The 25,231-nt window shown below is 44.5% G+C and overlaps 1 protein-coding gene across 1 annotated transcript; it reads left to right on the plus strand.

Annotated features, from left to right (window-relative positions):
- Positions 1 to 20: 20 nt before the first annotated feature.
- On the plus strand, positions 21 to 23,887 carry XRCC6 (X-ray repair cross complementing 6). The gene is made up of 13 exons (XM_007079457.3): positions 21 to 134; positions 757 to 840; positions 5,225 to 5,337; positions 9,283 to 9,421; positions 9,641 to 9,895; positions 10,495 to 10,678; positions 12,751 to 12,937; positions 14,202 to 14,370; positions 15,066 to 15,227; positions 17,409 to 17,538; positions 18,482 to 18,582; positions 22,241 to 22,354; positions 23,472 to 23,887. The coding sequence occupies exons 2-13, from the start codon at positions 765 to 767 to the stop codon at positions 23,666 to 23,668; spliced, it is 1,827 nt and encodes a 608-aa protein (XP_007079519.1). The 5' UTR covers positions 21 to 134; positions 757 to 764; the 3' UTR covers positions 23,669 to 23,887.
- Positions 23,888 to 25,231: the final 1,344 nt, after the last annotated feature.

The raw sequence follows: 25,231 nt of genomic DNA on the forward strand, positions 1-25,231 counted from the left end.
GCGTGTCAATTTGACGGGAAATGCGCGCACTGTGCGTGATGACGTAGGGGACGTTGATTGGGAGCGAGAACTAGAGCCCGTGCGTGCGCGGTACCTCGCCTTCTGTCCAAATTGATCTGTTCCTTGCACCTAAGGTAGGCGGTTTGGGAGTGTTGTCTGCGTGCATTGCCTTCCGGCCAGGGCTGCCCTCGGCCTGCTTCGCTTTCTGAGTCTTGCGCGTCCTTCTAGCCTTACCGCGGAGCAGGGCCAGCACAAAGCGTGCGGACCTGCGTGGTAGAGACAGTTTTGGTCCCAGTTCCGTCTTCCGTAGGGGGCGGCACCTGGCCTTTGAGGCCCACCTACGTTTGAGACTCCGCTGGGCGTGGCTGGAGGAGGCGTTGGGGGAGATTTTTGGGCGTGATGTAGAGTAGTGGGTTCGCTGGAGGACGGAGTATTCTGGAGCAGGAATATCGTATGTCCAGCTGGTGCCGGACGCCAGACGGGACCTCCAGGTTGGGCTGCCCCAGCACACCAATCAGAGGACCACCCGGGCCACCACCAGCCCAAAAAAGGCCCTAAGGGATAGCTGCAGTGAAGCTGCTGCTGGAATGATGCCCATGACTAATGGATTTCAATCACTGAGAGATCTGGAGGCAGCAGGATCCGCTTCCACATTCCTCACGAATAATCTCGAGACTTTAGGAGCCTAGGATTCGATATTTTTTAGGTTTAAATTTGCTTGTTACTGATCATAACTTTCTTTCACCGGGTGAGCAGTAAACGCTATGTCAGGTTGGGAGTCTTATTACAAAAACGAAGGCGATGAAGAAGAAGAAGAGGAAGAGGGCCTTGAAGCAGGTGGTAAGTGGTTTTAACCTTTGCTGTTCTGTGTAAGAAAGCCTTTCCCTGTCTGTTTCTGCTGTTTCATGGCTCACCCTTCTCTCCCCAATGTCCAGTGCTTTCTCCCTTTGAACTTTGCAGAACTACCCTAGACTCTTTTATTCAGATTCTGCTCTAGTCTATGGGACATTCTTAGCCTTGAACTTTTTACTGGGTACTGGTAGCTTGACATCTATTAGCTCCAATAACTGACCCCGAACATTGGTATCCTTTGAGTCGCTTTAGGTGGCCCAGGTAAGACCCTTCCTCACCCAGGAAAGTTATTTTACTCATTGTAGGACCTCAGTAGTAATACAGTAGTACTGTAGTACTACAGTAACTGCAGCAACCAAAGAGAAAACATTAGCAACACAGTTATAAGAGTCATTCCCTCGCCATAGCCTCCAGGTTTGGGAGTATATGTTCAGACAAGACAGTAAGACAAAGGATAAACAAAGAGAAATAAGGGGTACATGTAATCTACATACTGGTTGATTTAAGTCCTGGGTAAGAACATTTTAAAGTGTTTTTACTAAAATTGAGAAACAGGGGCACCTGGGTGGCTCAGTTGGTTAAGTGTCTGACTTTGGCTCAGGTCATGATCTCACCCTTGGTGAATTTGAGCCCCACATCTGTCTCACTGCTGTCAGTTTGGAGCCTGGAGCCTGCTTTGGATCCCTTGTCCCCCTCTGTCTCTCTGCCCCTCCCCCTGCTCACATTCTCTCTCTCAAAAATGAATAAACATTTAAAAAGTAAATAAAGGGGCACCTGGGTGGCTCGGTTGGGCGACTGGCTTCGGCTCGGGTCATGATCTCACAGTTTGTGAGTTCGAGCCCCGTGTCGGGCTCTGTGCTGACAGCTCAGAATCTGGAGCCTGCTTCGGATTCTGTGTCTCCCCCTCTCTCTGCCCCTTCCCTGCTCATGCTCTGTGTCTGTCTCTCAATAATAAATAAATGTTTAAAAAAAAAAAAGTTGCATTCTCTACTGACCGAGCCAGCCAGGCACCCTATTTTTTTTTAAACATATATACACAGAGAATCTTTTTTTTTTTTTTAAATATGGATGTTTCTAGAAAGTACAGTGCTATGTGAAATAAGTCAGATAAAGACAAATACTATATGATTTCACTCTTAGATAGAATTTAAGAAAGAAAACAAATGAATAAAGAAAAAAGAGACAAATAAGAAAACAAACTCTTAAGTATAAAGAAGCAACTGATGGTTATCAAAGGGGAAGTATGTGGGGGCATGGTGAAATAGGTGAAATAGGTGATGGGGATTAAAGACTACACTTATCATGATGAGCACTGAGTAATGTATAGAATTGTTGAATCACTATATTGTATACTTGAACCTAAAGTAACACGGTATGTTAGCCATACTGGAATTAAATAAAAAGTAAAAATCACACCAGTAGAATGTAAACATGAAATTCACGTAACTATTTGCTTTTGAAACTATTAGTACGCAGCAATCAACTAACTGGTCAAGCATGAGCTCTTTGTGGGGCCTGACACTGCTCTTGGCAATGGGGTAAACAAAGTCCTTTTGAGGATCTTGCCAGGCCAAGGAATAGATAAGTTAATGCCAAGTATTGATAAGGGCAGTGACAAAGATAAAATTAGCATTTCGTAATAGAGAATGAATGGTACTGATTTAGCTAGGGTGGTCAGGGAAGGCTTCTTTGAAGAAAGTGGTGTCTAAGTTAAAACCTGAATAAACGTTCTTGTTGAAAAAAGTATATTTGAAGTTATAGCACCTTCTATAACTATAGAAGACTATAAGTCTTCTAAGGTAGACCAGATAGTATAAAAAATCAGCTCCGATAATTCAAAAAATCTGTGAAAATTCAGCTAAACATCACTAGTAATATTATTTATTGTATAAATAGCGAGGAGTCTCTGCTTTTTTTTTAATTTTTAATTTTAATTTTATTCTTTTTAAAATTTACATCCAAATTAGTTGGCATATAGTGCAACAATGATTTCGGGAGTAGATTCCTTAGTGCCCCTTCCCCATTTAGCCCATCCCCCCTCCCACACCTCCTCCTGTAACCCTCTGTTTGTTCTCCATATTTATGAGTCTCTTATGTTTTGTCCCCGTCCCTGTTTTTATGTTATTTTTGTTTCCCTTATGTTCCCTTATGTTCATCTGTTTTGTCTCTTAAAGTCTTCATATGAGTAAAGTCATATGATATTTGTCTTTCTCTGACTAATTTCACCCAGCATAATACCCTCCAGTTCCATCCACATAGTTGCAAATGGCAAGATTTCATTCTTTTTGATTGGAGTAATACTCCATTGTATATATACACCACATTTTCTTTATCCATTCATCCATCAATGGACATTTGGGCTCTTTCCATCCTTTGCCTATTGTCGATAGTGCTGCTATAGACATGGGGGTGCATGTGTCCCTTCGAAACAGCACACCGGTATCCCTTGGATAAATGCCTAGTCGTGCAATTGCTGGGTTGTAGAGTAGGTCTATTTTTGTTTTTTTGCAGAACCTCCATACTGTTTTCCAGAGTGGCTGCACCAGCTTGCATTCCCGTATACACAGAGAATCTTAAGCTTATATACACAATTTTGAGTTCTGCCTTTTTTCCTTAATGAATTACAGATATATTTTTCCATGTAATTATGTATATGTTGTCTTTATAAGTCATTTTAAACGTACTATAATTTATTCAGTCTGCCTCCTGTTAAACATTTTAGTTTTTTGTTTTTTTTTTTTTAGTTTGTTTATTTTGAGAGAGTGAGAGAGAGATCAGGGGAAGGTCAGAGAGAGAGGGAGAGAGAGAAGACTCCAGACAGGCTCTGCTCTGTCAGCGTGGAGCCAGATGCAGGGCTTGAACCCACAGACTGTGAGATCATGTCCTGAACTTAAACCAAGAACTGGATGCTCAACCATTGAGCCTCCCAGGTGCCCCCATTTTAGTTATTTTCAATTTTTTAAAAAATTTTTAAAGTTTATTTTTGTGAGAGAGAGAGAGAGAGTATGAGTGGGGAGAGGGGCAGAAGGAGATAGGGAGACACAGAATCTGCAGCAGGCTCCAGGCTCAGAGCTGTCAGCTCAGAGCGCCGGATACGGAGCTCGAACCCACGAACTGTGAGATGGTGATCTGAGCCAAAGTCGGATACTCACCCGACTGAGCCACCCTGGTGACCCAATTTCTTTTTTTCTCCCCAATACTTCTATTTTTATTTTAAAACTTTTCTTTTCTTCTTCTTTTTTTTTAATGTTTATTTATTTTTGAGAGGAAAGAGAGCACAAGTTGGGGAGGGGCAGAGAGAAGGAGACCCAGAATCTGCAGCAGGCTCCAGGCTCAGAGCTGTCAGTGCAGAGCCCAATGCAGGGCTCAAATCCATGAACTGTGAGATCATGACCTGAGCCGAAGTCAGACGCTTAACTGCCTGAGCCACCCAGGCGCCCCAGTTATTTTCAATTTCTTACTTTAATAAGCAACACTGTGGACAATTCTGCATAAGGGATTTTTCATATCTTACGTTCTTTAGATTGCTAAGAGGTAGAATTCACTGGGTCAAGGTAGAATTTTTGTTTAGTGGTCTTGACCCATAATCATGTTGTTTTACAGATGGGCAATTACATTTATTGTATTAGAAAGCAGCAGTGTCAAAAAGGGAGACAACCAGATATTTTATGTGTTTGTTTTTTTTTTTTTAAAAAACTAAACATCGCCTATGATGCCAAAAAAGGGATTAGGAAACTTGAATCTGACGAAGCCTCTCTAGGTCCTCAGTAGAAAAGACAGAGGACTGTGTCTGTCTACACCAAAAGAATGCAGTCAGCAAAATCCATAATGTGGAAAACTGTACATAACACAACATTCTGGTTCTTCAACAAATAAGTTATAAGACACAAAAGATGGAAGGGGTATCTATAGATTAAGAGGCTTCAAAAACATTCTTTTTTTTTTCAAGTCAAAACTAGTGTTTAGGAATGTTCACTTGGGGGTGCCTGGGTGGCTTAGTAGGCTTAGTGTCCGCCTTGGGCTCAGCTCATGATCTCATGGTTCATGGGTTCGAGCCCCCCATTGGGCTCTGTGCTGACAGCTTGGACGGAGCCTGGAGCCTGTTAAAAACTCTCTATTTCCTTCTCTCTCTCTGCCCCTCCCCTCCTCAAAAATAAATCAACACTAACAAAAAAATTTAGACAGGAATGTTCACTTGGACGATAAAACTATAAAGAAAGTAAGGAAATGATTATTAAAAATCAGGATAGTGGTTACTCTTGGGAGGAGAGTGGGCATTGTAATGGGATTTTTTCTATTTTATATGAATAATAATAAACATCATAAATATGAGCACAAGAGCAAACATTTTCTCCTGTTTTTTCCCCCATAGGAGAATATACATATTCAGGAAGAGATAGTTTGATTTTTTTGGTTGATGGTTCTAAGGCCATGTTTGAATCTCAGAGTGAAGTTGAACTGACTCCTTTTGACATGAGCATCCAGGTAAGACTACCTTTTATATAATTTAAAAAAAGAAATGAAAGAAAAAATTATTAACACCACTTTAAAAATTATGCACTCTGAAAATTTGTTGGTGAATGATAATTAGTGGTTAGCTTCCCAGGAATGCTACCTATACTCTGAGATAAAAAAGGGTAGCAGTGCTGGAGAACAGGCCTGTTTTATTTTGTGTTTGAACTTCAGACCCTAGTAATACGTTGCTCCCACCTTCTGTGTTAGCTCTGGTAGCACAGGAAGGCTCCTCCTGTAGAGGTGTGAGTGTGAACGAAGAAAGAAAGTTCCAGCAGATACGGTGTCAATGTGAGTCCTCTTGTAATTGGTATTTGGAAGTTGAGTATTACCTGTGGTTGAAAAATACTACAACAAAAAGACAATCTAATTTAACAATGGACATAGACTTGGGGCACCTGGGTGGCTCAGTTGGTTAAGCGTCCTACTTCAGGATGCTCAGGTCATGATTTCGCGGTTCGTGGGTTCGGGCCCCACATCAGGCTCTGCTGACAGCTCAGAGCCGGGAGCCTGCTTCAGATTCTGTGTCCCCTTTCTCTCTGCCCCTCCCGCATGCGTGCTCTGTGTGTGTCTCTCTCTCCCTCTCTCTCAAAAATGAACATTAAAACATTTTTTAAGAAATGGGCATAGGACTTGAAAATACATTTCTCTAAAGATACACAGATGGCCAAGGAGCCCACAAAAAGACCCACAACATTTGTAGTTCTTAGAGAAAAGCAAATCGACACCACAGTGAGGTATCACAAGTCACTAGCATGGCTATAATATAGAGGGGAAAAAAAGGATACTAAGAAGTGTTGGCGGGGCGCCTGGGTGGCTCAGTCAGTTAAGCATCCAACTTTTGCTCAGGTCATGATCTCGCGGTTCGTGAGCTCGAGCCCCGTGTTGGGCTCTGTAATAACAGTTCAGAGCCTGGAGTCTGCTTTGGATTCTGTGTCTCCCCCTGTCTCTGCCCCTCCCCCGTTCATACTCTGTCTCTCTCTCTCTCTCTCTCAAAGATAAATCATAAAACATTAATAAAATAAAATAAAATAAAATAGGTTAATTTGGGGATGCCTGGCTGGCTTATTCATTAAAGCATGAGACTCTTGATCTTGGAGTTGTAAGTTCAAATCCCATGTTGGGCATGGAGTCTGCTTTCAAATACAATGGTTAATTTTGTTATGTGAATTTTACCTCAAAAAAAATTACCATTTCGTGGGGCGCTTGAGTGGCTCATTCGGTTAAGTGTCTGACTCTTAATTTCTGCTCAGGTCATGATCTCCTGGTTCATGAATTCGAGCCCTGCATCAAGCTCCACAGTGATAGGGCAGAGCCTGCTTGGGATTTTCTCTCTGTCTGTCTCTCTTTGTCTCTGTCTCTCTCTCTGCCCCTCCCCTGCTCATGCGCCTGCCCTCTCTTTCTCTCTCTGTCTCCTTCTCTCTCTCTTTCTTTCTGTCAAAATAAACTTAAAAAAAAAAAAGAATAAAACAAAAGATTACCATTTCTTTATACAGAAGAATTACAGAGACTTATTGTATATCTTATATTTTTAGAGTTTGGAACCAAACAGAAGCTTCTCATTTTCTAATTTGTATACAAGCAGTTCTTGTTTTGGGCAAATCAGAATATCTTGCATCTAGAAAAAAATGAGAACAGTCCTTAACTTTAACTTTAAAGCAGCGTTTTTCAGAATCACGCACAGGGCTTGTTAGCTAGCACAGATTGCAGGGACTTACCCCACAATCAGAATTTCTGATTCTGTAAAAGTCTAGTGCTGGGACCAAGAATTTGCCTTTCCAGCAAGTTCCCAGGTGATGCTGCTGTTACTAGCTTGGAGATTACTCTTTGAGGAGCACTGCTTTAACCTTTTTTGGACTCATGGACCTCTCTGAGGATATGATGACAGCTGTGTACCCTCTCTTCAAAAAGATACAGTCATAGTTCTACATGTAATTTCAAAGGGTTTTTAGAAACCTTGATGCCTGAGTAACATGCCGCTGACTGTGCAGAGCCTGCTTGGGACTCTGTCTCTCTCTGCCCCTCCCCTGCTCTCTCTCTTAAAAATAAATAAATTCAAACTTAAAAAAATGTTTTAGAAACCTCAATGCCTAAAGAACCCTTTTTGTCTGCGCCCCCCTCAAAAATAAACATAAAAAAAGAACCCAGAATAAAATATAGAATCATATAGCAAATAATTGAGACATTCACGGATGAGTATAATGTATTTAATAAGCAATGAAAAAACATTTCCTCAAATTCTTTTTTTTTTTTTTCTTAATTCTTAGAACCTAAAAGAAGCCCTCACAGATTTTTGTAAACGTTTATAGGCTCCTCAAAGTAGATTAAAAGTCATTGGGGTGAGGGGCGCCTGGGTGGCTCAGTCAGTTAAGTGACTGATTCTTGATCTCAGCTCAGGTCTTGATCTCAGGGTCATGAGTTCAAGCCCTGTGTTGGGCTCTGTGCTGGGTGTGAAGCCTACTTAACAGAAAGAGTTATGGGGATGAAAAATACAGCATAGGGGGAATATAGTTATGGTATGGTAATAGCATTATATGGTGACAGATGGTAGCTACACTTGTGAGCAAAGCATAATGTGTAGACTTGTCACGTGACTGTGTCGTACACCTAGAACTGCTGTAACATGTCAAGTATACTTCAATAAAAAGATAATAGATTAAAATACAGGAATAACTCCTTGCGATGCAGATTGTTGTCAGTGAGTAGACACAGTTTAAGTTCTACGTTTGTTATTTATTTATTATTAATTTTTTTTTATGTTTTATTTTTTATATTTGAGAGAGAGACAGAGACAGCGAGTAGGGGAGGGGCAGAGAGACGGAGACAGAGAATCTGAAGCAGGCTCCAGGCTCCTTCGAGCTGTCAGCACGGAGCCCGACCCGGGGCTGGGACTCGCAAACCATGAGATCGTGACCTGAGTCCAAGTCAGACGCTTAAGTGACTGAGCCACCCCGGCGCCCCTTAAGTTCTGCGTTTCGGGAGAGAATTACTTTTGAGGAAGTCTGGGTAGAGTCTTCAGCCAGGCATGGGGGCAGGTTGGGGGGTGTCGCCGTGGTCTCTCTGTCAGCTCTGCATATTCAGAAACTTCATGTCAATGCCTCCCAGAATTAAGTAGGTCAAAGGACTGACCAGCTGTTATGAGACCCTGATTTACTCGATGCTGGCCTTAGTTTCTTTTCTCATTTATCTATTTATTTTAAAGATTTTAGTTTTAAGTAATCTCTGCACCCAACGTGGGGCTCGAACCTACAACCCTGAGGTCAAGAGTTGCGAGCTCTACCGACTGAGCCAGCCAGGTGCCCTGACGCTGACCTTAGTTTAAATGGGTAGATAGGACTTTCCTGGAATACTGGTGTATTTAATTGTGTAATGAAGCACATTTTATTACAGAAGATGCTGTTAGGAAAAAAAATGCTGTTAGTAGTTATGGACTTATTGTTGGGTCACATCTAATTATTGTTAGCCTAAATCTTTTATATACGTAATTATTTTATGTATGTAAATTCTGTTTCTTGGTATCAAGCTACTTGAGGGATGGGATCATCCCTTTACTAACTCAGTCAGTTAAGTAAATGGCATTAGTGGGACTCACATCCAGATTTTCTGATTCCAATACTGAGCTGTTTTTCCCCCTTATAGCAGAATTTCCTCCCTGAGTATATATGTTTTTAATTCTCTGATTTCTTATGGTAGGAACTGCTTATACTTCTGTTATCTACTTACCGCACTCTGCCTTCTGTTATAGTGTAATATATATGCCCATCCCTCTCACTGATTCATGACTTTCCTGAAGATACGGGTCATTCCTTAACCTAATGCCATGTATAAATTCACCTACGACGTGCAAGGCACTTATGGAGCTTAATTTTAGTGGTGAGTAGTTAAGTATTAATCGGATTTTATTTTGATTTTTATCAGTGTATCCAGAGTGTGTATACCAATAAGATCATAAGCAGTAATCAAGATCTCTTGGCGGTGGTGTTCTATGGTACTGAGAAAGATAAAAATTCAGTGAATTTCAAAAATATTTACGTCTTACAGGAGTTGGATAATCCAGGTCAGTAGTATTCTAAGATCAGCTTTTCCCTTACATTGGAAGGTCACTACCCTGAACAAAGAGGGGCGTGGAGAAGGAGGTAGATCCTGGGTTGAGGACTTTGTGGGTTAAACACCTCCGGGGTGAGAATAGGACCCTAGGCTCTTCTTTTAGCCTTACCAAAGCAGCACTGACACTATTCTGATTTTTCTGCCCGTTTGACTTCCTGTCTCTGATCAGGTGCTAAGCGAGTGCTTGAGCTTGACCAGTTTAAGGGGGAGCAGGGAAAAAAACATTTCCAAGATCTCATTGGCCATGGATCTGACTACTCACTAAGTGAAGTGCTGTGGGTCTGTGCCAACCTCTTTAGCGATGTCCAGGTCAAGATGAGCCATAAGAGGATCATGCTGTTCACCAATGAAGATGACCCCCATGGCAATGACAGTGCCAGAGCCAGCCGGGCCAGGACCAAAGCTGGGGATCTCCGTGACACAGGTTGGCATTTTCCCTGATCTTTTAAGTTGGCACTTAATCTTACTACTTCTCTATAGATGATGTCAAACATTTGCTTTTCACCATTCAGAGTGAAATAAAAGAATAAAATGAAGTTACACAGGTATAACATTCCTGCTAAAAATAACTAGGCCATTAACTTTCTTTTTTTCTTAAGTTTATTTATTTTGAGAGAGACAGAAACAGCTCAAGTGGAAGAGGGGCAGAGAGTGAGGGGGGGAGAGAGAGAGAGAGAGAGAGAGAGAGAGAGAGAGAGAGAGAGAGAATCCCAAGCAGGCTCTGCAATGCAGGGCTCGAACTCACGAAACTATGAGATGACGACCTGAAACCAGGTGCCCTTAGGCCATTGGCTTTCTGAAGGGCTCCACTAGAGTGAGCTTTTCTTGACTTTTCATGCTACCAGGCGTGGCAGTGGTTTGAAAAAGTTGTCATTATAGCAGCTGACTCCCTTACTGATTCTTTAAGTCCTGAAAACGTTAATAATCCCACTAGTTCTTTGCATATTTGAGCTCAACTGAAAAAAATTCTCACTTGATGAAAACTGTTTGTTTTCCCCTCACTTTTGGCTGTCCTTGCCCCAGGTATCTTCCTGGACTTGATGCACCTGAAGAAACGTGGGGGCTTTGACATATCCTTGTTCTACCGAGATATCATCAGCATAGCAGACGATGAGGACCTAGGGGTTCACTTTGAAGAGTCGAGCAAGCTGGAAGACCTGTTGAGGAAGGTTCGAGCCAAGGAGACCAAGAAGCGCATGCTCTCCAGGTATGCTCGAACCTGGGCTAGTTGCCCACAAGTCCCCTACTTAATCTTAAGCACCGCAGTGCCTTGACCTCCCTGAATACTTACCTCTGGGCTGTGCCTCACTGTCTTCCTCTAAAACACTTGCTTTACTTCGGGATGGACAAGCTGTTTGCTTCTTTTTCTCTGGAAAGAGCTGGTATGCTAGTTTTGCAAAATAACACAGCTCTCTGCTTGCTTGGGGTAAACAGTTGTGGCCTAACGCTGTCCTCAGTTGCATGCATTAGTATATCGTCTGCTTTCTTCTCCTCTGTAAATTGTGGATAACAGCAATACCTAGTATAGAGCAAAAACTCAGAAAGTGCTAGTTATTTTCTCTGTTGTTAAGTTATTCTGATTTCTTATAAACCTGAGACCAATAGGAACCAGATTGTTAGATTATCTTCTTTTTTTCTTTTCTTTATTTATTTACTTAGAGAGAGAGAGACAGAGCATTAACAGGGGAGGGGCGGAGAGAGAGGAGAGAGAGAATCCCAAGCAGGCTCCTCACTGTCAGTGCGGAGCCCGACATGGGGCCCAAACCCATGAACCGTGAGATCATGACCTGAGCTGAGATCCAGAGTTGGACAGTTAACCGACTGAGCCACCTAGGCACCCTAGGTTATCTTTAGAGAGTGTTGGCATTAGAATCCTAAGGGCTCCCCTATGTTGTTTTCTGAAGATTCACACCAGGCTTTCATTTTAGACTAGTTTCTACAACATACGAGAATATGACCATTGTAGTTTTTGAGCAGTTTTCAAGAGATTACTGACAATTCTACTAGAAAGCCCATGAGATTATTGTAGGAAAACCAGAAACCAGCTCATTGCCACAGCTGTAATATGGCAGTTGGCTCTCCTTTCCTCCTTAGGAATTTCTCCTTTTTTCAGACAAGCACCCTAGCATCTCTTCTCCCTTCCTGAAGTAGTGGAGTGTTGTTACTACAATTTGGAAATCTGGTACACATTTTGGTGGGGATGGCAGGGAGGGTAAAATAGTAATTAAACGTGTAAGTCCTTGGAGCGCCTGGGCGGGTCAGTTGGTTGGCGTCCGACTTCAGCTCAGGTCATGATCTCGTGGTCCGTGAGTTCAAGCCCCGCGTCGGGCTCTGTGCTGACAGCTCAGAGCCTGGAGCCTGCTTCAGATTCTGTGTCTCCCTCTCTCTCTGCCCCTTCCCCACTCATGCTCTGTCTCTCTCTGTCTCAGAAATAAATAAACATTAAAAAAATGAACATGAAAAGAAAAACAGAAGATAATCTAACAATCTGGTTATTAGTTGTCTGTCCTCGGGGAAGTTAGATAACCTCTCTCTGAGCCTCATTGTTTTCAACTGTAAAAAAGGACAGTAATAAGGTTTTTGGGTGATAAACAACAGAAACTGACTCTTGACTAATTTCAGATGTTATAAGCCTGAACAGGGTGATCAGTATAGGAACCAGGGTGGCACCAGGAATCCAGATAGCAAGAACTAATGACCGTGTCCTCAGGGTACCACTGTCATAAAGCATCCCCTACAACCTTGTCCTTCCTTGGTCACCGCTTATGACCTAGACTGTCAGGAGTATAGGTCTGACTGCTTAAGCCTAGGCCAGATATGCCCACCACTTGGCCAGAGGAGAGTATAGTACTTTGATTAACATTCCCCCAAAACTGCAGTGGGGGAAGGGTGGTTCCCAAAGAAAAATTGGGGTTTCATTGTTAAAAGGGGGAGGGGATACTAGACACAAGCAGAAACAATAGATCATATAATACAGGGTTATTATGATGATTGAATGAGAAAATAGCTATAAAGTGATGGTACAGTGCTGGGCTCAAAAATAACCCTTATTTTTATTACAGTGCATTCTTTATCATTATTTTAAGTAGTTAACAATACTGAAACTAATTTTTGTGGTGTAGACCCTGAGGTAATGTTATAACAAACTCCACTGTATTATTAAAATGTATTCTATTTATATTCCAAGAATTTGGATTATTGGAGAGAGTAGAATTTAGCTAGGAAAGCATAATCTCTCAGTCCCGTGTTTGTTTGTTTTTATACTTTTCTCTCCTCCAGCCTGAAACTTAAACTCAGCAAAGATATAGCGCTCACTGTCGGCATTTATAATCTGGTCCAGAAGGCTTACAGACCTCCTCCAGTGAGACTTTATCGGGAAACCAATGAACCAGTGAAAACCAAGACCCGGACATTTAATGTAAACACAGGCAGTTTGCTTCTGCCTAGTGATACGAAGAGGTCTCAGGTAGGCCTGCTTTCTTACTGAGTTTTGTCCCATTGAAGAGTCAATAGGGAGGGAGACATTGATCAGCCTAACTAGTTAAGTGTCTTTCATGTATGCATCTTTGTAGCTAAGCTGTTAAAGCACAAAGCCATTACTCTTTGGAACTATGGCATATAGATCATCTTTTTTTTTTTTTTTAATTTATTTTTTACATTTTATTTATCTTTGAGAGAGAGACAGAGCACAAGTGGGGGAGGGGCAGAGAAAGAGGGAGACACAGAATCCAAAGCAGGCTCCAGGCTCTGAGCTGTCAGCACAGAGCCCGATGCTGGGCTTGAACCCATGAACCGTGAGATTATGACCTGAGCCGAAGTCAGTTGCTTAACCAACTGAGCCACCCAGGTGCCCCTAGATCATCTTTTTTAAGAGACTTTATTTTTTTAATTATTTATCTTTTTTTAATAAATTTTCTTTAATGTTTATTTTTGAGAGAGACAGAACACGAGTGGGGGAGGGGCAGAGAGAGAGGGAGACACAGAATCCGAAGTAGGCTCCAGGCTCCGAGCTGTCAGCATAGAGCCCGATGCGGGGGTCAAACCTACAAACCACAAATCCTGACCTGAGCCAAAGTCAGACGCTTAACAAACTGAGCCACCCAGGCACCCCTAAAGATTTTATTTTTAAGTAATCTCTATACCCAATGTAGGGCTTGAATTTACAACCCCAGGATTAAGAGTCACATGCTTCATCGGCTGAGCCAGCCAGGCATCTAGATCATTAATACCTTGAGAGCTAGAAAGTTAGAGCCAGTGTTTGAAAGAGATGTCAGTGGAAACTTTAGCCCTGACCACTCTGCATTCTGTTCTAATAGTTAAATTCTTTGCGTGTGTATGGTAGCAGAAAATGCTTTAGAATCAACTAGGGAGATGAATGAAGGAAGTATGTTAGATGTAAACTGCACTTTTTTAGGGAGAGTTTTGGGTTTTTTTTCCCTTCCCCAAACGAAATTTTCTCCTATGCTTTGAAATGATACACGTATGCCTTTCGTAATCAGAAGGACAGACTGAGAACGCAGAACGTTGTCTTCCCTCATTCTCTCACCTTTGTGCAATCTGAGGAATGATTTGATATCTAAAATTAAAATCAAATGAGTCATCCTTTTTAATTATACAAAATGTGGGAGAGAATCTGAGATTTTTTTTGCATAAGGTAAGGACCAGCCAAGGATCAACTAAGTATCTCCACGTAGCCTCTTTATGTGGCCCTCGTGTTCCCCTTCCTTTAGATCTATGGGAATCGTCAGATTGTGCTAGAGAAAGAGGAAACAGAAGAGCTGAAACGGTTTGATGAACCAGGTTTGATTCTCATCGGTTTCAAGCCCTTGATAATGCTGAAGAAGCACCATTACCTGAGGCCCTCCCTATTTGTGTACCCCGAGGAGTCCCTGGTAAATGGTATGTGACTTCGATCAAGGGTAAATGAATGAGTAACAGAAGGTAGTTTACCGAGCGAGCTGCTTGCAAACTGGATAGGATGGCTTAAGGGGGTATTTTGAAAGTGTTTCTGGTCAGATAAGCTTTGGAAATTTGGGACTAAACAAAGTTAAAGAGATTACTTTAGGACCTATAATACACTCCGGAGGGTGGTGGGGGAGATATGGAATTAGTATTTTTAAAACTTACTTCCTACGGAATTCTTTCTTTGAGGCATCAGATACAGAGTTAACAAAGAAGAAAAACCAGTTTCTTCCTTCGTGTCAGCAATTAAAGATGATACGAATTAGGTCGTTGGGTTTGTGCTGTCCAGACCTCTATTCCTCTGTGCTGTAGCTAATGAACCCCCTGGATTTGACCTGATTGGCTTTCATTAGTAACTGGGGCTTACTTACATTGTCAGCCTAAATATGGTAAAAGTGAACTAATGTTAATAATTCACACCTCTAAATGGGGTATTCGAGGCATCTAATCCCTTTCTCTTCCCTTCTGTGCCTCTGCTGCTCGTCAGCTCTGGGCTTCTCACACCTTACTTGGTGAAGTATCACAAGCCCTTTTAAGAAAATGGGAGAGAAATTGTAGGCTTATAACATGAGCTACCAGGGAAAAAAGGAGACACTTTTGGGATGCAGATCCTTGGGCCGTTTGTTTTTTAGGGAGCTCAACTCTGTTCAGTGCTCTACTCACCAAGTGTCTGGAGAAGGAGGTCATGGCAGTGTGCAGATACACCCCCCGTCGGAACACCCCTCCTTATTTTGTGGTCTTGTTGCCACAGGAAGAGGAGCTGGATGACCAGAAAATTCAGGTGACTCCCCCAGGTATGTGGAAGAGATCCTTTCAGTGCTACTGAACTTTGCTCAGACTTTGGAATCACTCATAGGATTCCAACTCAGACCTGCTGAACCATAGTCTCCAGGAATGGGGCATTTGTGCATTTTCAGGGTTTCACAGATGACACAGATGCAGAGCCAGGTAAAGCTGCCAAATATGGTTGTGCAGTGCACAACATGTACAGCTGTACAAGGCAGCTCTACAGCCACAGTCGAGAATTGGCTGCATAGGGACTGTTGGCAGGTTAGTGACCAAGTTGATGGCTCACTGCTGATACTTTTCTTTACTAAAAGCAATTCTTTGGCACCCTTGAAATGTTCAAAAAAACATTTTTTTTTTTAACATTTATTTTTGAGACAGAGAGAGACAGAGCATGAACGGGGGAGGGGCAGAGAGAGAGGGAGACACAGAATCTGAAGCAGGCTCCAGGCTCTGAGCCATCAGCCCAGAGCCCGACGCGGGGCTCGAACTCACGGACCGCGAGATCGTGACCTGAGCTGAAGTCAGACGCTTAACCGACTGAGCCACCCAGGCGCCCCACCCTTGCAATGTTTAATGTTTGGTTTATTTTCTGCATACACCAAGGCAGTGATATGTAGTAGAAAGACCATGGGTTTTGATGTCATACTTGACCATATCTTACTCTTTAAAAAAATTTTTTTTTTTTAACGTTTTATTTATTTTTGAGACAGAGAGAGACAGAGCATGAACAGGGGAGGGTCAGCGAGAGGGAGACACAGAATCTGAAACAGGCTCCAGGCTCTGAGCTGTCAGCACAGAGCCCGACGTGGGGCTCGAACTCACGGACCGCGAGATCATGACCTGAGCCGAAGTCGGCCGCCCAACCGACTGAGCCACCCAGGCGCTCCGACCATATCTTACTCTTATGTGTGGAAAAGTTTACTTTCTTTTGTTTCAGGCCCGTCTCTGCCACACGCCACCTGGCTAACTTGGGCAAATAATTTTAACTTTTCTGTTTATATTCCTTGCTTGTAAAGATGAGAATTCTGGAACACCTTTCTCTTCAGGTTGTTTCACATTTGAAATAAGTTAATAAACGTACAAGGGCCTAGCCCAAAGTAGCCAAGAGAAGGTAGTCTTCTTTCTTTTTTAGCCACGTTAATAAAAATGAATTTTGTGGAGAGCCTAAGTCAATTAAGCGTCCGCCTCTTGATTTCAGCTCAAGTCATGATCTCACAGTAGTGAGACTGAGCCCCACGTCGGGCTGCGTGCTGATCGCTCAGATCCTGTTTGGGATTCTCTCTCCCTCTGTCTCCTCTCCCCTGCTTGTTCTCTCAAAAATAAATGGATGAACATTAAAAAAAAAAAAAAAAAAAGAAGAGATCCCAACTTTTTTTTTTTTAATGAACTTTATAAAGTAACTCTTTGAATATGTTATATCTCTAGCCCTGGTTGTCAAAATGCTGAGGAATGGCTTTGCATATCAGTTAGTAAGCTCTTGTCTGTCAGCCCCAAATTCCTCCTGTTACGCTCTGTGCTGCCAAGGCCGAGACTCTCCAACTCGGGTTCCTCCTTTGCCAGCTGGCTCGCAATGAGGCTCCGTCAATAGTGAGTGCTTAGAGCGAGACTGTAGGGCAGAGGAGAGCAGAGGGACTTGCTCCTTCCTCTTGCTCAGTGTCGTGGGCATTGCTAGCAAGAGCCCCTCACCTGGCGGCAGCAGTCGGTTCCAGTCTAGATTTTGCCGCCTTTTAGAACCTGACAGAAAACTGGAACAAGATCGGCCTGATAACCCTTCCTCTTTACTTTTTGTGTGTGGAGGCGGTGGGGGAACAGAGGGGAGAGGCTGAGGCTCAGAGGAGGGCCTGATGGAGCTGGGTCTCAGCCCTCCAGGGAGGGGGCACTGTCTAGCTGGCCCTGGGTGTGTCCAGAAAGCTGGAGACTGGATCCAGCTGCTGCTGGCCCATGAAGAGCCCTGGCCGGGCCACTGCCGGCAGGAACCGGCAGGTATGGGAGGCTCCCGCCTCCCTCTCTGTTCTGGAGGCTGCTAATGGGAATCAGCTGATAGAGGAGAAATAGGGCCGGCAGGGTTCCAGCCCCAGCATCACGGGACACAGAAGGGTGAGTGTGAAGTTGAGAGACAAATGACGACTCCACGACTGAAACCGTGTGTTGAGTCAGATCTTGGGAAACTAATGTCCTTTCTTCAGGCTTCCAGCTTGTCTTCTTACCCTATGCCGACGATAAACGGAAGGTGCCCTTTACTGAAAAAGTCATGGCAAATCCAGAGCAGATAGACAAGATGAAGGCCATTGTTCAGAAGCTCCGTTTCAATTACAGGTGAGTCGTGGGTTAGTGTCAGGCCTTGTTCTGGAACTGTCTCCTGGGGTGAGAGGATTATTTTACTCCCATGCTGCTGCTGAGCGTGGGAAGAAAAAGTATTCAGTTTCTTTCTCTCCATCTCCTACCACCTCTCCTTCGTCTTTTTTTTTTTTTTTTTTAACTTCCATGGCTCTGCCTTCTCCATTTCTCTCTCTGCCCACAGCTTCCAGTGACAGACAGATGGGCAGGGATTGTTAGCTTTTAAGTCAGCTTTTAGGGGCACCTGGGTGGCTCAGTCCGTTAAGCGTCTGTCTTCGGCTCAGGTCATGATCTCACGGTTCGTGGGTTCAAGCCCCGCGTCAGGCTCTGGGCTGACAGCTCAGAGCCCCGCGTCAGGCTCTGTGCTGACAGCTCACAGCTTCAGATTCTGTGTTTGCCTCTCTCTCTGCCCCTTCCCTGCTCGCGCTCTGTCTCTCTCTGCCTCTTAAAAATAAATAAAGTGTTAAAAAAAATTTTTTTAATATTATTATTTTTATTTGTGAGAGACAGAGAGAAACAGAGCACATGCAGGGGAGGGGCAGAGAGGGAGGGAGACACAGAATCCGAAGCAGGCTCTGGGCTCTGAGCTGCCAGCCCAGAGCCTTATGTGGGGCTCGAACTCACAAACTGTGAGATCATGACCTGAGCCGAAGTCAGACGCTTAACTGACTGAGCCACCCAGGCACAACCCACCGCCCCCCCCCCCCCCCAATTTTTTTTTGATCGGCTTTTGGATTCCCATAAATTGGAAATTGGAGAGAGAAAAGTTGATTCCAGAGACAAGACTCCCAGCTGTTTTATCTGGGCTCTTTTCCTCAGCTGACCCTGGGCCTGTGGTATCTCAGTCGGGTTTATTTAATTTTATTATTATTTTTTTTTAATGTTTAAATGCTTCAATTTATTTATGTTACTGTTTTACTAGAAGTGACGCCTTTGAGAACCCAGTGCTGCAGCAGCACTTCAGAAACCTGGAGGCCCTGGCTTTGGATTTGATGGAGCCTGAACAGGCAGTGGATTTGACATGTAAGAAGGCTGGGACTGAGCTCTTTCCATGGGAGGTTTTCGTAACGGTTTCACTCTGGACTGGAAATACGGATGCGTTTTCTAGTATCCTGCAAAGACTCAACCTCGTTTTTCCAGCCTTCTCTGAGAGATTTTCTAGACCAGCCTAGACTGTCTCAGAAGAGATTTGGCTCATTCTGCCGTAAGAGGAGGAGAGTGTGCCAGGCTTCTGCAACCTGCCTTTGAACCAGGCCCCCTCATGACTACATGTTGGTAACAGTAAAAAAAAAAAAAAAAATAACCTATAACATTTATTGAGCGCTTACTGTGTGCCAAGCACTCTTTGTCCTAGCTGTTGACTCATCCAATTCTGGTAACTGTGAGGTAGGCACCGTTGTCCTTATTTAATAGAGAAGGTAGTAATTCTCCAAGGCACTAAGTAGTGAGCGGTGGATCCAGGTTTAGAATCCAGTGCGTCTGGCCCAGAGCCCTCGCTCTGCACCACTGTGTTTCCTGTCTCTCCATCAGACTGTAGGCTCTGCCTCAGAAGATCCTTGTTACCCAGCATCGGGGAGATTTGCCTGGCCGCCTCGGTTGAGCTCTGAGCTCGCTGCCAGTCCCTTTCTTGATTGTGGTTCTCTTACGTATTTCATAAGAGGACACACACAGTTTAGTGATACAGGTAAATATCAGCTGGGCAACAGATGGGATTTAATGAAGGCTCTTAACAGAGGTTGAAAAGATCAGAACAATTAGTGTGGCCTGCTGAGCTTCCCAGTTATTATTATTATTATTTAAAAAAAATTTTTTTTAATGTTTATCTTTGAGAGAGACAGAGCGTGAGCGGGGGAGGGGCAGAGAGAGAGGGAGACACAGAATCCGAAACAGGCTCCGGGCTCTGAGCCGTCAGCCCAGAGCCCGACGCGGGGCTCGAACTCACGGACCGTGAGATCGTGACCTGAGCCGAAGTCGGACGCTTAACCGACCGAGCCACCCAGGCGCCCCGATACTGTTCTTATAAGCTATTGACACCGTCTCGGTCCTGACTGTCAGGAAGTGCTCAAAACACAGTTGTTCCCCTTTATTCCACAGCGTTCTCTCTCTTCCTCACCGGGGCCTTGGCCTCTTCCATTCTGGCTCCTGTCCTGTAATTGTACTGCAAGTTGTGTTTGCTCTTCCTGCCTCTATTTTCAAAACAGTTTTGGCTGCTCTGACGTTTCCTATAACTCCAGGGGCTCGGGTTTCTGTCCTCAGCCCCGCTGCTCTCCCTTTCCGTTGGTTATCTCGTCCGCTCCCCCGGCCTGCTGTATCCCTCATGTCTGTGACCCCCGAGCCTGTCTGCGGCCATACCCTTCGTCCCGGGCTCTGGCCGGAACTGCAGCTGCCTGGTGATGGCTGCTGCAGGCCCCAGGTGTCCCACCGCTCAGACACCCGCCCCCTTTGACGCTTGTTCTTTTCTGTTCTTCACTCGCTTCTAATCCGATGTGTAGCTGCTTCCCTCTGACACAGGATATGGTTTCCTTTGAATAAATAACTTCCTGAAGACTCAGAACTGTTTCTCACTTTCTCTGTTTGGCTTTGCGACACCAGGCTGTCTTGGTTTTTCTCCTGAGCTGACAGTGCCCTAAGACACCTTTGCTGGACCTGCTTCCCTTTTTTTCTCCTCTAAACATGGGAGCGAGTGCACTAGGTGATCCTGGGCCCTATCTTTCTCTGTCACTTCACTTCTCCCCAGGTGGCCTCCTCAGGCTCCACCAGTGGTTCCAAGTGTGCTTCCTGGAAAAGCAGCACTGGTGTCTCCTGGAAACTTGTCAGAAATGCCCATGTTGAGCCCTCTCCCAGGCTGACTGAATCTGAAACTCAAGTTGGGCCCCTGCAACCTGTGTCTTACAACAAGCCTTCCAGGTTATTCTGAGACCTGCTCTTAACCTCTAGCACACTGGTTCTCAACTTTGGCTGTACAACAGAATCATCCAGGAGACTTCAAAAAATCTGGCGATTTAGGCCTCACCCCCAGACCACTTAAATCAGAATCTCTGGGGGTGGGGTTTGGGCATCAGGATTTTTTAAAAGTCTCAGCTGGTTGCCGGGTTGAGAACCAAAGCTCTCGCAGAGACTCCTATAGTCTGGAACGTGGGGCTTCTGTCTCAGCAGGAGCCCAGGTTGGTTGTGACATTGTGCCTTCTTCTGGGCACACGAGGCGGCAGGATCTTCCCTTAATACTTTGGAAACGTGGCCACATGAGGAGATGATGAGATACTCGTCTCCTCATGCCTGTCCTTGATGTGACACAGCTCAGGTCTCAAGCTCAACAAACCGTATAATGGTTAGGTAACAAAGAAAATAAAAATACTGTCTTTCCCCCAAAGATACCTGTTTTCTGTTGTATCAGTCCTGGGGAATGCTCCTGCCATCCCAGGGGGTCGCCACCTCCCTCTGGCCACCCCTAACCTCACATTCTATCTGTACATCCATCAATTCTGCCACTTTATGGTCCCTTATCCCCTCCACCCTCACCCCAGGTTTGGCCTTCTGTCTCACCCACCTTCCATCCACACACAGCTCAGGATGATTTTTCTTTCTTTCTTTCTTTCTTTCTTTCTTTCTTTCTTTCTTTCTTTCTTTCTTTTTTTTTTTTTTAACTGTTTGTTTATTTTTGAGAGACAGAGAAAGATAGAGCATGAGCAGAGGAGGGACAGAGTGGGAGACACAGAATCCGAAGCAGGCTCCAGGCTCTGAGCTGTCAGCACAGAGCCCGACGCAGGGCTCGAACCCACAAGCTGTGAGATAGTGACCTGAGCTGAAGTCAGACACCCAACTGACTGAGCTACCTAGGCACCCCAGGATGATCTTTCTAAACTGGAAATGTAATTGGAATCATGTTGTTCCCTTGCTCATAGCCCTTCAGAGTTTCCCCACTGCTCTCAGGATAAAGTCTACGACCTGGGTGGGCATTCAAGGCTTCCATGACCTTGCCATGATCGCCTTTCCAGCCTCCTCACCGGTCCTACACTCCTGACATTCTACCTTCAAGCTGTATGTTATCTATTTCTTATCCTGTGCCTTCTCCTGCTTTGAATAGTCCCTGCCTGAGGAAGAACACTCAGCTTTGCAGACTTGGCTGCAGAAAATCTCTCCTGACCCCTCTGTGTTCCAGTGTGCCTTTGTTCGGTCCCTTCCATCATGGCATTGCCAGCCACTGTGTTTATGTTTTTACTGCCTCCTTACCCTGACTAGACTGTAATCCCACTGGGGGCACGGACTCTTGTTTGAAACTCCAGAATCTAACCCCATTCTCAACTCTATTACTCCCAGCCGTTTGACCTTGAGCAAGTCATTTAACCTCTCTGCTTTCCTCTATAAAATAAGGAAACAAATTTACCTACCCTGGAGGTTGTTAGAGGATTAAATAAAGTAAGTTTAAAGCAGTGAGAAGGGTGCCTGGCTGTAGTAAGTGCTCATTAAATTCAATTGTTAGAAGGTACTTGGTAAATATTAGGAAGACTTTGTTGAATGTGTTCTTGACCAGGTTAGTTGCCTCCTCCTGGACCCTTTCCTGACTTCCCTCAACCCCTGCAGTTAGGTGCTTTCTCCTCTGGTCCCTGTAGACTTGGAACTGGACAGGAAGCCAGGGCTTGTGACTCACCTGACTCATTCTTCTTGTGTTTTGATTTTCTAGTGCCTAAAACTAAAGCAATAGATAAGAGACTCGGCCCCCTGGTGGATGAGTTTAAGGAGCTTGTCTACCCACCTGATTATAATCCTGAAGAAAAAGTTTCCAAGAGGAAACAAGGTGAGGAACTGGGTTATTTATTTATTTTTCTAAGCTTATTTTTGAGAGCAAAAGGAGAGAGAGAGGGTGCAAGCAGGGGAGAGGCAGAGAGAGGGAGAATGAGGATCTGAAGTAGGTTCTGTGCTGATAGCAGAGAGCCCAACGCAGGGCTCGGACTCATGAACCGTGAGATCATGACTTGAGCTGAAGTCAGACACTTAGCTGACTGAGCCACCTAGGCGACCCAGGAACTGGTTTTTAATTTTTTTTTTAATTTAAAAATTTTTGGTGTTTATTTTTGGGAGAGGGAGAGCGAGGAAGTGCTAACAGGAGAGGGGCAGAGAGAGAAGGAGACAGAGAATACGTGTTATCAGCGCAAAGCCCGATGTGGGGCTCGAACTTGCAGCCTTACAAGGAAATGGAGCTGTGAGAGGCTAGGTTGGTGGCCATGGAGCCTTCTCTCTTCTCCATCAGAAGTGACTCCTCTAGGGGCACCCGGGTGGCTTGGTCAGTTAGGCATCTGACTCTTGGTTTTGGCTCCGGTCATGATCTCATAGTTGGTGAGTTAGAGCCCCACATCAAGCTCTGTGCTGAGACTGTGGAGCCTGCTTGGGATCATCTCTCTCTCTCTCTCTCTCTCTCTCTCTCTGTCTCTCTCTACCCCTCCCCTGTTCTCACAAACACGTGTGCATGCTTTCTCTCAAAAGAAACAAACATTTATAAAAAAAAGACAAACCAAAAAGTGACTCCTAGTGCCCTGTGTGAGCTATTACCATAGCTCTTCACACATGTGCACACTTTAGGGATTTACTTGTTTATCTCACTCAGTCTGCACTTGCTTATCGTCCAGCATGGCGCCTTAGTACTTGACACGGTGCTCTGTAAATGCTTTTTGAACGAAGGAAGGAATGACTTCCCCAGACTGAGCACCAATTTTGGGTAAACCGATGGCAACCGCACTACTTGGAACTTCCTTCTAGGTCTGATATGGTTTTGACTTTATGCTTAAATGAAGCTACCTTATCAAAACACGCTCCCATGGGCATCCCAGCTTACGGAAAATGGTTAACTGCAGCCCAGACCGTAGAAGGGCCACTCTTAGCATTTCCAGTCACTCCCTCCTGACCTTTTTCCCCAGATGATGAAGGTTCTGGAAGCAAAAGACCCAAAGTGGAGTTATCTGAAGAGGAGCTGAAGGCCCATGTCAGCAAGGGCACGCTGGGTAAGCTCACTGTGCCCATGCTGAAGGAAGCCTGCAGGGTGTATGGGCTGAAGGGCGGGTTGAAGAAGCAGGAGCTGATGAACATGCTCACTAAGCACTTCCAGAAGAACTGACCAGAGACTGAACAGCTAGCCACCCTTCTGTGCTATAGCCAGGCTGCCTGGGTTGTTCTCATCAAGTTAAAACCTGTTTCTTCTGGGCCAGGAAGAGTCTGTCTGATAGAAGCCAGGAACTTTACATTTATGAGACTTTCTGTTGCCATGGAGACAGCATAGCCCTCCCACTTTGCTGGGCTTTACTGTCTGAATAAAGAGCTCTAACTTTGTACTATATACTGTTATTTTTTATTTTTCCATATTTTTATTTATTTTTGAGAGAGTGTAAGCCGGGGGCGGGGGGGGGGGTGCGCAGAGAGAGGAGGGGACAGAGGATCTGAAGCGGGCGCTGTGCTGACAGCAGAGAGTCTGATGTGGGGCTCGAACTCATCGTGAGATACGATCTGAGCCGAAGTTAGATGCTTAGCCAACTGACTGAGCCACCCAGGTGCCCCTATACTGTTCTTTAGTATGAAAGAGAAAGATGTGTCTGTCTCACATCCAAAGATCACCTGCCATTGGCTACTGGCTTTATTTGCTCTCCCATTAGGAACACATCATCATCATGGATACACATCAAGTATCAGTGAAGGTAGGGGAGAATGTGACAATTAAGGACAGGTAGACATGCTTGAGGAATGACAAGCCCCAGCAATATTTTCATCCTCTGCCCCGCCCCCCCCCCCCCCCCCAACCTGTTTTCCCTTTCACTGTGTCAATATAGAGCTAAAGATTAGAGTTCAGAAGCACTAAGAATGGAACATTTCTAATTCTGGTACCATTTGCCTCATGAGTGACTAGCAGCCCCTTTCATGCTGCATTCCTCTTAATGTGGCATTCAGGTACGTGAAGATACATTTTCTGTTGCCCGAGAATCTGGATTCCAGCATACGTGAAAGGAGCTATTCCTCGTGTTTTTTCAGGGAAGCTGTGGTAGGGTGAGGAGAGGTCCTGGCATTAGGAAAAGGGGAAGAGGAGCAGGGTGACTTCTCTTTGTTGCTGCTATTGCTTTTGAAGAATTAGAGGGAAGTTAATCCTCAAAAGCATCTCTTCCCATCGGAGAGTTAACTTCCCTCTCCCCCACATAAGGAAAGAAAGCCAAACAAGAATATAATATCTGCTTTCCAAGTAAAAACAAAACACCTTAAACACTCAGAGAACAAAGAATCCAAAAGTGAAAATCTCTTACAAGAGTAACTTGACCCGTCATATATCTCATGAGATGCTCATTCTAGTCCTGGAAGACACACGGCCTACAGACCCTGAATCTCCAGCCATCCATGGAGGATGCAAATCCTTCCAGATGCTCTCCTTCCTTCTCTCAGGCTAATTCTTCAAAAGCAGTAGCAGCAGAAAGAGCAGAAAAGGGACAGAGAGCATAGAAAAGGGATGGTGGGTGGGGGTGGGGCAGAGATTTTTCAAAATGTAACTTAGCTGACATTGAGAGGGACTCGGGGATACCGTGCTGACAACAAGTTCCTCTTCCTCCCTCACCACCTTTAAGCCCTCATAGTTTGGGCTTAACGATAACGGAAATGCATTGTTTAGTACTTAACGTATTACAGATGACCTTTACCAAGG

The sequence above is a fragment of the Panthera tigris genome, chromosome B4 (genome assembly GCF_018350195.1).
Source record: "Panthera tigris isolate Pti1 chromosome B4, P.tigris_Pti1_mat1.1, whole genome shotgun sequence".
Lineage (NCBI taxonomy): Eukaryota > Metazoa > Chordata > Mammalia > Carnivora > Felidae > Panthera > Panthera tigris.